We start from the raw sequence: 12,554 nt of genomic DNA, 5'->3' as shown, positions 1-12,554 counted from the left end.
CAGAGAAATATTCCATTTTAGAGACAAACAGTCTGACGAGGGTCGCGCGTCCTCGTACAGAGGGACCCACGCCCCTTTGGGGCGGGATTTGAGGCCTAGACACAGCAAGGTCTCCATTACAATGGGACCCACGCCCCTTTGGGGAGGGGTTTGAGGCCTAGACACAGTCAGGCCTCCATTACAATGGGACCCACGCCCCTTTGGGGAGGGGTTTGAGGCCTAGACACAGTCAGGCCTCCATTACAATGGGACCCACGCCCCTTTGGGGAGGGATTTGAGGCCTAGACACAGTCAGGCCTCCATTACAATGGGACCCACGCCCCTTTGGGGAGGGATTTGAGGCCTAGACACAGCCAGGCCTCCATTACAATGGGACCCACGCCCTTTTGGGGAGAGATTTGAGGCCTAGACACAGCCAGGCCTCCATTACAATGGGACCCACGCCCCTTTGGGAAGGGATTTGGGGCCTAGACACAGTCAGGCCTCCATTACAAATGCCTCAGTCAAACCTTTCCTGTGCAGGTGACACAATCACAAGACAAGCAGGTGAAAGTTTTCCGCACCCCTCAGAGTTTTCCCAGGTAAATATTAGCAGGTCAAACTGGTGAAGGGCCCTAGAATGTATCGGGAAATGTGTATTTTGGCGCAAACTGACTCAAAATCTTCATGCAATTCCAATTTCTCTGGGGAAAACTCTTAATAGTTGCTATTTATCGACCCAATGGTATTGGTGCAAACAAGGCCGGCCCTAAATCGGATTGACTGGGACAGCGCCTTGGACAAGAAGAAAATGTTGTGTTTGTTGAGGGGGCTCGTAAAGGCAGGAGGTGTGAGGAAGATTGGAGGAGGGCAGGGGATTGATGGGGTGCTAACAGTTACGCTGAGGTACATTAAGGGCTGATTACAAAGTCTTTAACGGGACCAGATCGAGACCAAGTGGGATGGACGAGCTGCTGGTTGCATTGCATTAAGTCAGGCAGCTCCCAGCTGCGCCCCTAGGGATACTGGCGCCCCAGGCCTGGGCCCAGCTCGTCCATCCCCAAGGCCGGCCTTGGGCTTGATAAATGTGAAATAAATATCACACTGATACGGAGACACTCATACTCGAGGCCATCTTGAGGTTGCGGAAAAGTACCCTAGACTAGCCAATAAGTGCGCCACAGGTGAAGTGAAGCAGATATGAACGAGCTCAGAAGAGTCTGGAATAAGGATTGGCGGAGGCTGACACCGGATGTAGCTGCATAGGATTAGGAAGGCAGGCGGGGAATACTGAACGGGCACTGTGAACGACCAATGACGTGCAGGAAAACAAATCCAATCCAAAGTCAGTAAAAACAAGAACTTAAATAATGTACAATAAAAGATAAAAAAACGAGTTTCTAGTACAACTGAAAACGGAGGCGGTGGAGGCGCAGAGCAAGAATCTTGGCAAAAACAAAACCAGCTTCCTGTACGACCGCCATCTGACCGCTGCCATCCGGGAAGGGGTGCTCTCGCCGCCGTTGAGAATAAATAAGGTGCCCTTGGGAAGGCGATGCCCACAAGTCTCTGTGCCATGTGCTGCCTGTGCTCCCAGCGGGCCTGGGTCGAAGGTAGAGGGTCCCCGGGATCTGGGAGACCAGAGGGAGTGCGTCCTCACTGCTCCTGCATCTGTAGCTTCATCTTCTGCAGCATCTCCTGCATCCGCCGCAGCTACGGAAGGAGAAGAGGAGAGGGTGAGAGTGTGTGCAAAAGTGAGGACAAAAGAGCAGGAAAAAGGTGTTACAGCATGGGAGGGGTCAATGACAAGAAAGGGAAGGAAGGCTCAGAGAACATGATGAGTAAAGCAAGAGAAAATGTAAAAATGTTGGGACGGTTAGCGAGTGACAGGGATAGGGCAGCGAAAGTATGGGGGTGTGTGAGTGAGTAAGGATGAAAAAGCTGGAAAATGGTGTAAGAGTGTGTCACGGAATAAAGACAAATGAGTGGGAGGAGAGTGTGAGCGTGTGTGCAAAAGTGAGGACAAAAGAGCGGGAAAAAGGTGTCACAGCATGGGAGGGGTCAATGACAAGAAAGGGAAGGAAGACGCAGAGAACATGATGAGTAAAGCAAGAGAAAATGTAAAAATGTTCGCACAGTTAGTGAGTGACAGGGATAGGGCAGCGAAAGTATATGAGTGTGTGAGTGAGTTAGGATGAAAAAGCTGAAAAATGATGTAAGAGTGTGTCACGGAACAAAGACGTTTGAGTGGGAAAAGCGTGAGAGCAAGTCAAGAAGCAGGTATCAAAAAAAAATAAAGGGTGCTGAAGCGTGCAAGAAATATCAAATTCTTGAAAGGGGAGGACAAGGTGGGAATGTGGTGTGAGAGTGAGTGAGAGATTAAGGAGAAAAGAGCAGGAAAAGGGAGCGAATGTATGCGAGAATGAGAGCTGGAAAAAACAAAAAGGTGAAAGCAAGTGATTGATAGACGAGGAAGAATGTATCAAGGATGTGACTGTTTCAGTGAGGATGAAAAAGTGACAAAAGGCACTGAGTGTTGGGGAAAGTTTAGCCATGCAACACTTGATGTTGTTGCAGCAAGGATATTGTGCTGCATAACTAAACACATATAAGGTCCCAAAGGCGAGACCTATTGGCTATGCCAGTGCTTGTTTAGGACTTGTTCCCTGGTTATGTATATGAAGAAAAATAATTATCTTCCCTCTAACGCTAGACTCGTCTTAGCATTTTGCATTTTTGCAGGAGAATCGGAACGCATGCTTAAAAACATTCCAGTCGTAAACAACTGTTTCTGCAGAAGTATGCAATGTATAGGTTACAGTGATTATATGCATTTTACAATTTACAGTCAGTAAAAAGAGAACCACTCCGCATCATCACAACACCGACTGCAATTGCAATCCTGTTGTTGAAACAGTGCCACAATAAGGGTTGGTGCTAAACAGTTAAGTGCAATATTGAACCGGCTGCGCTCTCTCTTGAAAAGACACAACCTAAGAGCAGGAACAGTGGTCTTGCCTGCTAACAACAATAGGAGGCCCGCGGGCTCCAGGCCGGTGTTGCAGTAGAGAGCCGGACAACCTCTGTCAGTAAAAGTCCGAGAGGTGAGCTCCGAGAGGCAACCAATCTTACTTTGGTAGTTGTTAATAGAAGGTGTTTCCCTTCAGGAAAAGGAAGGCCGGCGTTTGGTGTTCATGCTGGGTTTATGAAATCGCGTCAGTGTGGGATGTGTTTTTCGCCAGCAGGCTGGTTCCTGCCGCAGCTGTATCTTTGTGAAACCCCGACACGCAGCTCAGATCCCTGCATGGTTCAATGGATAAGAAGTCTGTGTAGCCGGGCTGTTTTTTCAGTGTTGATTGCTTAAAATATCTCGCATGCAGCCCACTTCAAATGGAAATTAAGCCTGACAGAAGGAAGAGTAGTGTTTGCTGTGCAAAGAGCAGAATGGCACGTGACAGTCGACTATGTCACAGTCTGTTTGCGGCAATGGATCATTCGCCACTGATTTTATCACCATTTGACACAATCATTGGCATAGCCAATAGGTCTCGCTTTTGGGACCTTATAAGTATGTTTACTTTTGCTATAATCGCGGCACGTAAAGCGCGGGTGCCGCGATTATAGCAAAAGTAAAGAAATAGAAAAAAACATCTATTTCTTTACCTTTGTTATAATCGCTGCACCTGCGCTTCAATTTTAATGTTAAAAGTAAAGCGTGTGTGCCGCGGTTATAGCACAAGCATTGGCCCCACGGAATGCATAGATGGGGGCTGCAGCAGGAGAGAGAGGCAGAGGGAGGTGTGTGCTGGCACGCTGCGCGCAAAAGCACTTAATGAGCCATGACATCTTGAAGGCTTAATGAGATGAGAAAGGCAGATGGCGGCTGCGCGCATTCACGCGCACATGCACGCAAGCTTTAGGCCACGAAAAGCTTGTGGGTAGCACTTTTTTTCCCCCCTACTAAAAGTTGAGCAAGCAGCGCATGCGCTGCTCTAGGCTCGACCTAAAAAGCTACATTTAACCCCTTCGCTGCTGCGGACATTCCGCTGCAGCGCTGGGGGGGGCAGGGGGGCAGCGCGGCGGGCCTGTGCTCATGACGGAGCCGCTCCGTCATGAGCCACAGTTGAGCTGTGCTCATGACGGAACGGTTCCGTCATGACTCCGCCCATTTGCGTTGTCGCCCCGCACAGGCGGGGAAACAGCGCCGCGCAGGCGGAGCGGCCGCCGGCAGGATTGTCATGACGGAACCGTTCCGTCATGAGCACACGACAACCGTGGCTCATGACGGAACGGTTCCGTCATGAGCAGGGAAGGGGTTAAAAAAGGCGCAATGACTCGGCCCGCAAAGTCAATTTGAAAACATGCACGTGCATCACCATGACTGTGTGTCTTTGAAAGATGCAGGCAGCTTTTCTTGATTTACTAATCCAAGAAATAAAAAAAAACATATATGAAACTGAATTGCATGAGAGCACATTTTTACTTTTTTTGTAAGGCCATGAGGCCAGCAGCAATGTGATGCCTGGCCCTGCTGGAAAAAATAAATACAAATATTTATTTTAAAAAAGGGCTGAGCGGGTTTGGGAGGAGTAACAGAGAGCTGTGGATGGGAAGCAGCAGGGAGTGGGTGGGAGGGAAGGAGCACACAAAGGAAAAGCAACACTGAGAACATGAGGAGATACACACCAAGAAAAAAGCATGCAAGAGTTTGGCCAGGGAAAGAAGCACATGAGGCAGAGCTTGTAGTATATGTGAGGCAGGTATATGGGCATCAGAAGCACGAGAGGGAGAGAGCTGGAAAACACAGGTACTCTCATGAAGTGCTGAGTCAAAAGGGAAAAAAAATAGTTTCCTCAAAAGTCAGCAGTAGAAGGACAGAAATTAGCCAGTCAGATAGATGGTGAAGGTGCTGTGCTCCAGGGAAGGGACAAACACAAGATGGACAAGGACAGCCATCGAATAAGCAGTGAAAATAAAGCCAACCAATGGTAAGCAATGGGCGGGCTGTAATTTCTCGATAAGCCCACAATAGGTCTTTTACAGACTGTTTGCGTTGTCTGATGACTTGACCTAAAAACTGGGAAAGGGTGTGAGACTATGTGAGGGAGGAAGCAGGAATAAGAGTGAAAGTGAGTGGGAACGGATATGATTGAGATCACTAGCAAAGGTAGGAAACCTTGTCAAAATCTCCGAGGGAGCAAGGAGGAAACAGCATAAAAACTGCGAGACTGAGTGAGGAAGAGAGCAGGACAGAATGTGCAAAGGGTGAGAAAGCAAGAGAGGGGCGGTTCTAGGCTTTGTCATGGACACCAAGGCCCTCTTAAGGGATTTCGCGTAGGGCAGTGCAGCAAGTCACTTGCTGCAATGCGCTACTCCAAATTAAAAGGGCTGGAATGCACCATATTTATGCAATATGGTGTAATGCTGTCCTTTCTCCCTGTGCCGACACCATTTCGGCAGCCTAGAGCCAACGTAGACACCCTTGCACCATGGCGCCAGGGTGCCTCAGGCACATGCAGGATTCCTGTTGTGCAGGAAGGAGCACCTCCTGCACAGAAACAATCCTAAGAAGCGGTTTCCTCTTTCAATGCGTGCTGCAGAATGCAGGACACATTGAAAGAGGAAAAAACTAGGAGAAATAGAGAAATTTCTCCTCGTTACTCCTCACTTCGGGAGGCATAAGGATTTGGCACCTCCACAGGTTTACATAATTTGGAAATCTGGGGCAGCGTCAAAATGCTTTCCTGGTATTGGAAAAACCTTCAATGTAGAAATTCTCGTTTTCTGCATGCATAAACATGACATATTCGAATGAGAATCGTAGAACGCCTTGGAGTATGCCTGATGGGGTCAATGAAGTCAGAAACCCGGCAACACCTCAGGGGATTTTGACTTGTTTTTAACAGACCCTGGGAGATGAGTGGGTGGTGGTGGCTCCTCCGTTATGGTGGAGGAGCGTCACCCCACTGCCTCCGCAGCATAAAATCATATAAAGTAAATGAATAAAGGAGTTTTATGATTAAAAAAAAATCATGACTGGAGGTGGAGCCGACCCTAGTCTTGGGGGCAGGGCCAGGGCAAGCATGGAGGGCACTTGCAGTGGTCTGGCCGGCTGTCTTAGGACAGCCAAAGCCTGATGTGCACTTATATGTCTCCAGGCTTGTGCATGGAGAGAACCTGGCACAGGCTTCCAGTCCCTCTTATAGCGTCAAACCGGCCCACTCCGCCCACTCCCGACACTGCTCCTATGATGGGTACTAATATTACCAGCATGAGAGGAGCGTCTTGATTGGCGCACGGGAGTCTGGTAGGCTGTGATCAGAAGAAGAGCTGCGAGTACCAAGGCGGCAGGCGGCGAGGCAGCAGCTAAGTTTGAATTACATGTTTTTTTATTATTGCCGCACCACTTTTCCCTACTGGCAGTCGCCACTGTCAGAGGAGCGCATAAGTAAGTGCTAAAGAGGATGTAAATATAATTTGTACCCATTTAAGCAATGCTCCAACGAGAAACAGAGCCGGAATCACAAAGGTAAACTTACACCTCTGTGTAATTTTATGACTTTTTGCAATTGCCAAGAGAATTTACAAGCAGTATTTTTAGGACCGTCTTTCTTTTTTTGTGTGGAGTCTCCGCCATGAGTACGGACTCTACAGCCATAAAGATACTATTCCTAAAGTTTCTTTGTGAATTGCAAAAAATCATAAACTTAAACAAAAGTGTAAGTTTAGGTTTGTGAATCAGCCCCAGAGTGTATTCTTTGTCTATAAGGTGGATATGGTACTGACCCATCCCTTTATTGTTATTGTTATTGACAAGCTGTTTTAAAGTTCTACGTTCACCGTTACAGGTGTCATGGCGCTGGTATGTTGCCTGTTAAAACATGAAATCTTCTCAAGTCTGCCACAGAGAGTCTGGTAAGAATTGGGGGGCATATCATCAAAGCACCGAGATAAAATTATTGCCGCTTTAGCGTCCGTTTTCGGGCCAAAAGCGACGATAATTTAATCGCACTATTAGCAAGGTCACGCTATCGCGTGAATCCTTGCCGTAGCGCCCTTTCCCTTAACGCCCAGCTTTGCATTTCTAATGAGATGCAAAGTGGACGTTCCTCCCCAAAACAACGGGAGAAATGTCGCTAACCGACATATCTCCTATCAACAATGTGAACGCTAACCTGCAGAGCGATAAGAAAAGTAGCGCTAACCGCGGTTATCGCTACTTTCCTTATGCCTGCTTTCAGGCTGACTTAGCCATTATATCCACCTTCAATTGGATATAATGGGTAAGTCTGCCCTGTCCTATCAACCACGTATCGCCAATCGTTGTGCGATTATCGCTGGATTTCCAGCGATAATCGCACATTTGCCAGCTAACTCTGGAATTTTTATTGCCTCAGCGATGCGCGTTGTTGATAACGCGCTAACCGGGCGATAAATCCCAGAGTTAGCCGGCGATAAATATGCAAGCACTAAGCGAAATTTGCGATATTTATCACCCGCCCTTGATGATATGCCCCTACGTTTCGACTTCGGGAAGAGCCATGTTTTAGGCTCTTCCTAAGCTGTACAGGTTTCCATTAGTTCTAAGAGGGGCTGGTAGTTTGTTCCATAGCCGAGCTGCCTTACCTGGAGGGACTTAACGCCAGACCTTACCTTCCTGAAACTTGGTACACATACGAGGTTAGCTTACGAAGCTCCAAAGCTTCTCTGAGGCTGAGGCCTGTAGTGACTGAAGTCCAAACTTTGGGGTACCCTATAGGTAACTTCATTAAACTCTGATCGGTAGGGCAGAAGTGCAGTTGTCTCACATGTATGATTAAACCCAATTCAGAAAAGTATCTTCCACCCCTACCTCTTCCAGTCTGCCGAGTAGTATTTGTTGGTTGACAGTATCGAAAACAGCTGATAGATCCAATAAAATCAATAATGCCACCTGCCCTCTGTCTAACGTCAGCCTCAGTTCTTTCAATGCCTGAATTAGTGCTGTTTCCGCACCATGTGCTCGTCTAAAACCAGTTATTCAATTTATAGGATGTTTGGTTTTCTAGATAGTTAGTTCATTTTTTGCTTACACATTTTTCTACACACTTTACAGGGAATGGAAGCTGAGAGATTGGTTGGTGGTTACAGGGGTCATTTCTGTTTGCTGATGGTTTCTTCAGTATTGGGGTAATTGCTGTTTTCTATGCATATGGCACTGTGCCAGTGGACAGGGATTGATTACATACCCATAATACACCTTGGTATAGTCCATCCGCTCTTTCTTTCCAGAGCGACGGCGGGATTGGATCTGGCAGAGAGCATGAGGAGATGGACACGCCCAATGATCTAAACCCTTCTTCTCCCATAGTTTCCATATTTTCCAATATCCTTCAAATTTAGCAATACTCATAGATTTCTTATCAAATGAATCTATCCATTATTATTCCTTTAATGCGGATAAGTTTTAAATTAGTTGTTAGCACTTTAACTATATATAATGCCAACCATTGACCCATTTTTAGCACATAGGGTCTAATTTAGATATAACGCATGGGTCACTCTGTAACAACTGTTACAAATATCCCGTCCGGCGATCTATAAATCCCGTAGGATAGAATGGGACTTATATTTCGGCAGACGGGATATCCATCACGGTTGAGACGGAGTAACCCGTCCGCCGAGATCTAAATCAAGCCCATAGTCTAGTTTATTATTTGAAGCTCATGATTAACATTATACTTCCTAAATAAATTCTTCTTCGGAGACCTAAATAGTGGTTGTTTATATTGATCGGATCAAACCTACGAATATCTGACATCCTTATATAAAACAAGAAATTAAAAAATGAACTTAGGGCAAATTACACTTGCATTGGTGTTTGCACAGCACTTACTCCAGCCTTGAGCTGAATTCACGTGCAAAATTGATTCGAAAACTATTCGCTCACATTAGTCCCAGTTACTTACTACCAAGTTCATCATTCTGTGAAAAGATACACATGACAACTTGAGCTGATGTTATTTGCACCTGTTGTCACCTTATGAGACTTACCGGCCCTAATAATAACAATAATAATCAACATTTGTAAAGCGCGAACAATCACCCGTAAGGATCTCTAGGCGCTGGGGGCCGTCGGGAAGATTAGGCCAGCTATTGCCCAGAGTCACATGGTGCTGGGCTAATCTGCCGCCGGCGCCGGGGATCGAACCGTGATCCCCAGAGTCAGTCGCCCTGGCCGCGGCGCCACACCACTTCCACAATAGGGTTGTAGAAGTGATTCATTTGAGTATGGGGTTTTCGGTGCTCAGCACCAGCACTTAATTGTCAGCACCGGTACCCATGACAGTCTGCCACATGGTGTCGCTGTTTTTTTAATTCATAGATGAGCACAAAAACTGTTGTTTATATTTCAATATACATGAAGACTAGTTCCAGCTGCCACAGCCATTCTTTTAAGTTTGGGGGTTCTGAAATGGTCAGAATTGTCACACTTGTAGGAGTGTGACTTATTAGTTATGCTGTTACTTTAATTTACAGCAGCAATGGGCGGTGCAAGCGGAAGTGGCCTGCTGACTAGAGCCTTGGCGCTTATTGTTTTACAAATTAAGCACTGGACAGTAGACAACAAAGCTGAAGCAAGTAGTACTTTATGAAACATGGGGGCCCTCAGTCTGCTCTACAGCTCTGTTTATTCCAGTTGTGAAAGAGCTGGGAGCGGACTCTATCACGATAGATGGGGCAGTCGGGGACCAGAGGTGTATCTCTAGAGTCGTGGGGTGCATTGCATGCATTGGCCCAGGAGGACCCGCACAGGCTCACATACCTCTTCGTCCTTCATCTTGATCAGTTTCTCCGTTTCGCCATCCGGGGTGGGCAGGGACAGCATGGGCAGCGGACTCTCTATCCTGTTGTCCTGAGTAAGTTTACTGCAAACAAAAAGAAACAAGCAGTGGCAAAGCCAATAGGTCAGGCCTTGGCAGGCTGATGGTTATTTACTTGTGTTATTGCAAGCATATTCCAAGCAAATACAAGAAAAACACAGCAGCCGTATGCGTGCAGTAAACATTAAAATATAAAAAAAAACATTGCATATAGTTTTAATAGCCCAGCATTGTTTTCGCAGGAGACAGGAGCACTAGGGTATTATATTTTTGCTTCCAATGCACATCAGCGAAAAATGTGTTTCTTGTGGATGTAAAAAAGTGTACTATTGGGTCTGAATTACTACACACTGAGGTGTAGACGGAGGAGGGGCATCCGTCAGCCAGCCGGCCGGCCGGCAGGTACATGATGTTTTTAAAAGGCCCCCAGCCTCTCCCCTATCTGGCCCACTGCTGCTTCCCGGGAGCAGTCACCACTGCACTCACAGAGACGTACAGAAGTACTCCTGGCACAGTCACTAACATAGGGTTAGAGCCGTACTCCTGGACCAGTCACTCACAGAGACGTACAGCTATACTCCTGGCCCAGTCACTCACAGAGACGTACAGTTGTACTCCTGGTCCAGTCACTAACAGAGGCTTTGAGATGTACTCCTGGACCAGTCACTCACAGAGTCGTACAGCTATACTCCTGGACCAATCACTCACAGAGACGTACAGCCATGCAACTGAATCAATCACTCACAGAGGCATACAGCCATACTCCAGGCTCTGTCACTCACAGAGATATACAGTCGTACTCCTGGTGCAGTCACTAACATAGGGTTAGAGCCATACTCCTGGACCAATCACTCACAGATAAGGACAGCTGTACTCCTGGTGCAGTCACTAACAGAGGCTCAGAGCCGTACTCCTGGACCAATCACTCACAGAAAGGTACAGCCGTATTCCTGGCCCTGTCAATCACAGAGACGTAGAGTCGTACTCCTGGCCCTGTCACTCACAGAGGCGTACAGTCCTATTCCTGGTGCAGTCACTAACAGAGGCTTAGAGCCGTACTCCTGAACCAATCACTCACAGAGACGTACAGCTATACTCCTGGCCCTGTCAATCACAGAAGGTTAGAGCTGTACTCCTGGACCAGGACTACCACACGCTGAGTCATTCACAAAGACATAGGGCTGCATGCCTGGACCACTCACTCACAGAGGGATACAACCAAACTCTTTAAATAATCACTCACAGAGTTCTACATTCACCCTCCTTGAGCAGTCACAGACTGACATATGCCAGGCAGGGCTCTTGGGAAGCGCTGGCTCAGCGGTGAGGTCCCTTACACTGTGATATGTGACTTGGGGTACAGGAGCCATGTTTGGATTGGCCTTGCTCTCCCCTATTGAGACACTCTGCTGACCCCTGACTCTGAGGGCTTCTAGGCTGGAGGGTGGGGCGGGGCGGGTTACAGAGCCCCCCTGAACACACTGTAGGGTTGGCATCCTGCAGGGCTGGTGTTGTTTCAGTGGTCCAGTGCCTCGGATAGGTGCACAGAGCCCTACCTGGTCATCTGCTGAATACACTGTGCCCGGTAGTTCTCATAGTGCACGTCACAGGTGACATCCTTCAGGTCATGCATGTGCGTCCGGATCAGCATGTTCCGCAGCTTCACAAAGTCGCAGTGTGCTTGGTTCTCCACTACAGAAAGAGCGGTGGGACAAGGTCACCAGTCAGATATCAATGCCACAGAACAGCCCTTATAACCACAAACCACCACTGCAAATAGCATCTGTCTCAGTATAGCTTAAACACTTGCTCAGAATGTCCCGATTACTTACCGGTAATCCTCATTACTCTTAGTCCTACTCGTCCTCGACCCAGTCTTAACATGCAAGGTAGTATCCAATCATAGACAGGAAACAAAACAGGAAATGCTTGCTAACCCCACCCACAGACCTGCTAGAGGCTATAATACCATAGCCAAAACTCTGCATTACCCGACATCCCAAGCACCACAAAGGCCTGATACCGGGCGGGTGGGGGGGGGGGGGCAGTATGACTGGGTCGAGGACGTGTAGGACTGAGAGTAATACGGTCATTACCTCTAAGTCCCTTGTCCTCGACTCAGTCATAACACGTAAGGCATACCAAAGCAGACACCCAACATTGAAGGCCTTTGCAACACCAGTAGAAAAAAAACAGACATCACACAGGAGAGATGTGCACAACAGTGAGTTTAATGGCATGAGCAACAAATCAAAGAACAGCACACAAAACAACACTCCCAAAATTCAAATGGTCACTCAGACCGCAATTCAAAGATAATGTCTAATAAAGGTAGACTCAGAGCCCAAGTCCCAGCACAATAGATTTCATCTAACGCCACCCCATTAAAAGTGGCCCAGGACGCCAAGACCCCACGAGTGGACTGGGCCTAGACACCCGAAGGACACGGCAAACCAGAGCCCTGATATGCCAAAAAATTGTGTTTTTAATCCAACGACCCAGGGTCAGGCGAGAGGCAGCCTTCCCACGGCTCTCATGACCAAAAGTCACAAACAGACAGAAGCATGAAAAACAGCAGACCTGTCCACATACACAGAGAAAGCATGTTTCATGTCCAGAGTTTGCAGCAAGTGTTCCTCAGGAGAAGGAGTAGAGCAAAAAGAAGGCAACACCAGTTCCTGAGAAGTATGAAATTTAGAATGAATCTTAGGA

At 47.5% G+C, this 12,554-nt stretch overlaps 1 protein-coding gene across 2 annotated transcripts in view; it reads right to left on the bottom strand.

Moving 5' to 3' along the window:
* Nucleotides 1-852: 852 nt before the first annotated feature.
* Nucleotides 853-12,554, bottom strand: part of SEPTIN5 (septin 5) — a 292,703-nt gene continuing 281,001 nt past the window's right edge. The window contains exons 11-13 of one of the 2 annotated variants that reach the window (XM_085633400.1): nt 11,399-11,534; nt 9,785-9,887; nt 853-1,692 (exon numbers count right to left, since the gene is read on the bottom strand). In XM_085633400.1, the coding sequence (XP_085489526.1) occupies nt 1,636-1,692; nt 9,785-9,887; nt 11,399-11,534 (296 nt within the window). In that variant the 3' untranslated portion in view covers nt 853-1,635. The remainder of the gene's footprint in view (nt 1,693-9,784; nt 9,888-11,398; nt 11,535-12,554) is intronic. The other variant, XM_085633401.1, reaches the window with a different exon arrangement.

Source organism: Triturus cristatus, chromosome 11 (genome assembly GCF_964204655.1).
Source record: "Triturus cristatus chromosome 11, aTriCri1.1, whole genome shotgun sequence".
In the NCBI taxonomy this organism is placed as follows: Eukaryota; Metazoa; Chordata; class Amphibia; order Caudata; family Salamandridae; genus Triturus; species Triturus cristatus.
Note: the sequence above shows the minus strand (reverse complement) of the source record. Positions and strands in the feature narration are given on the sequence as shown.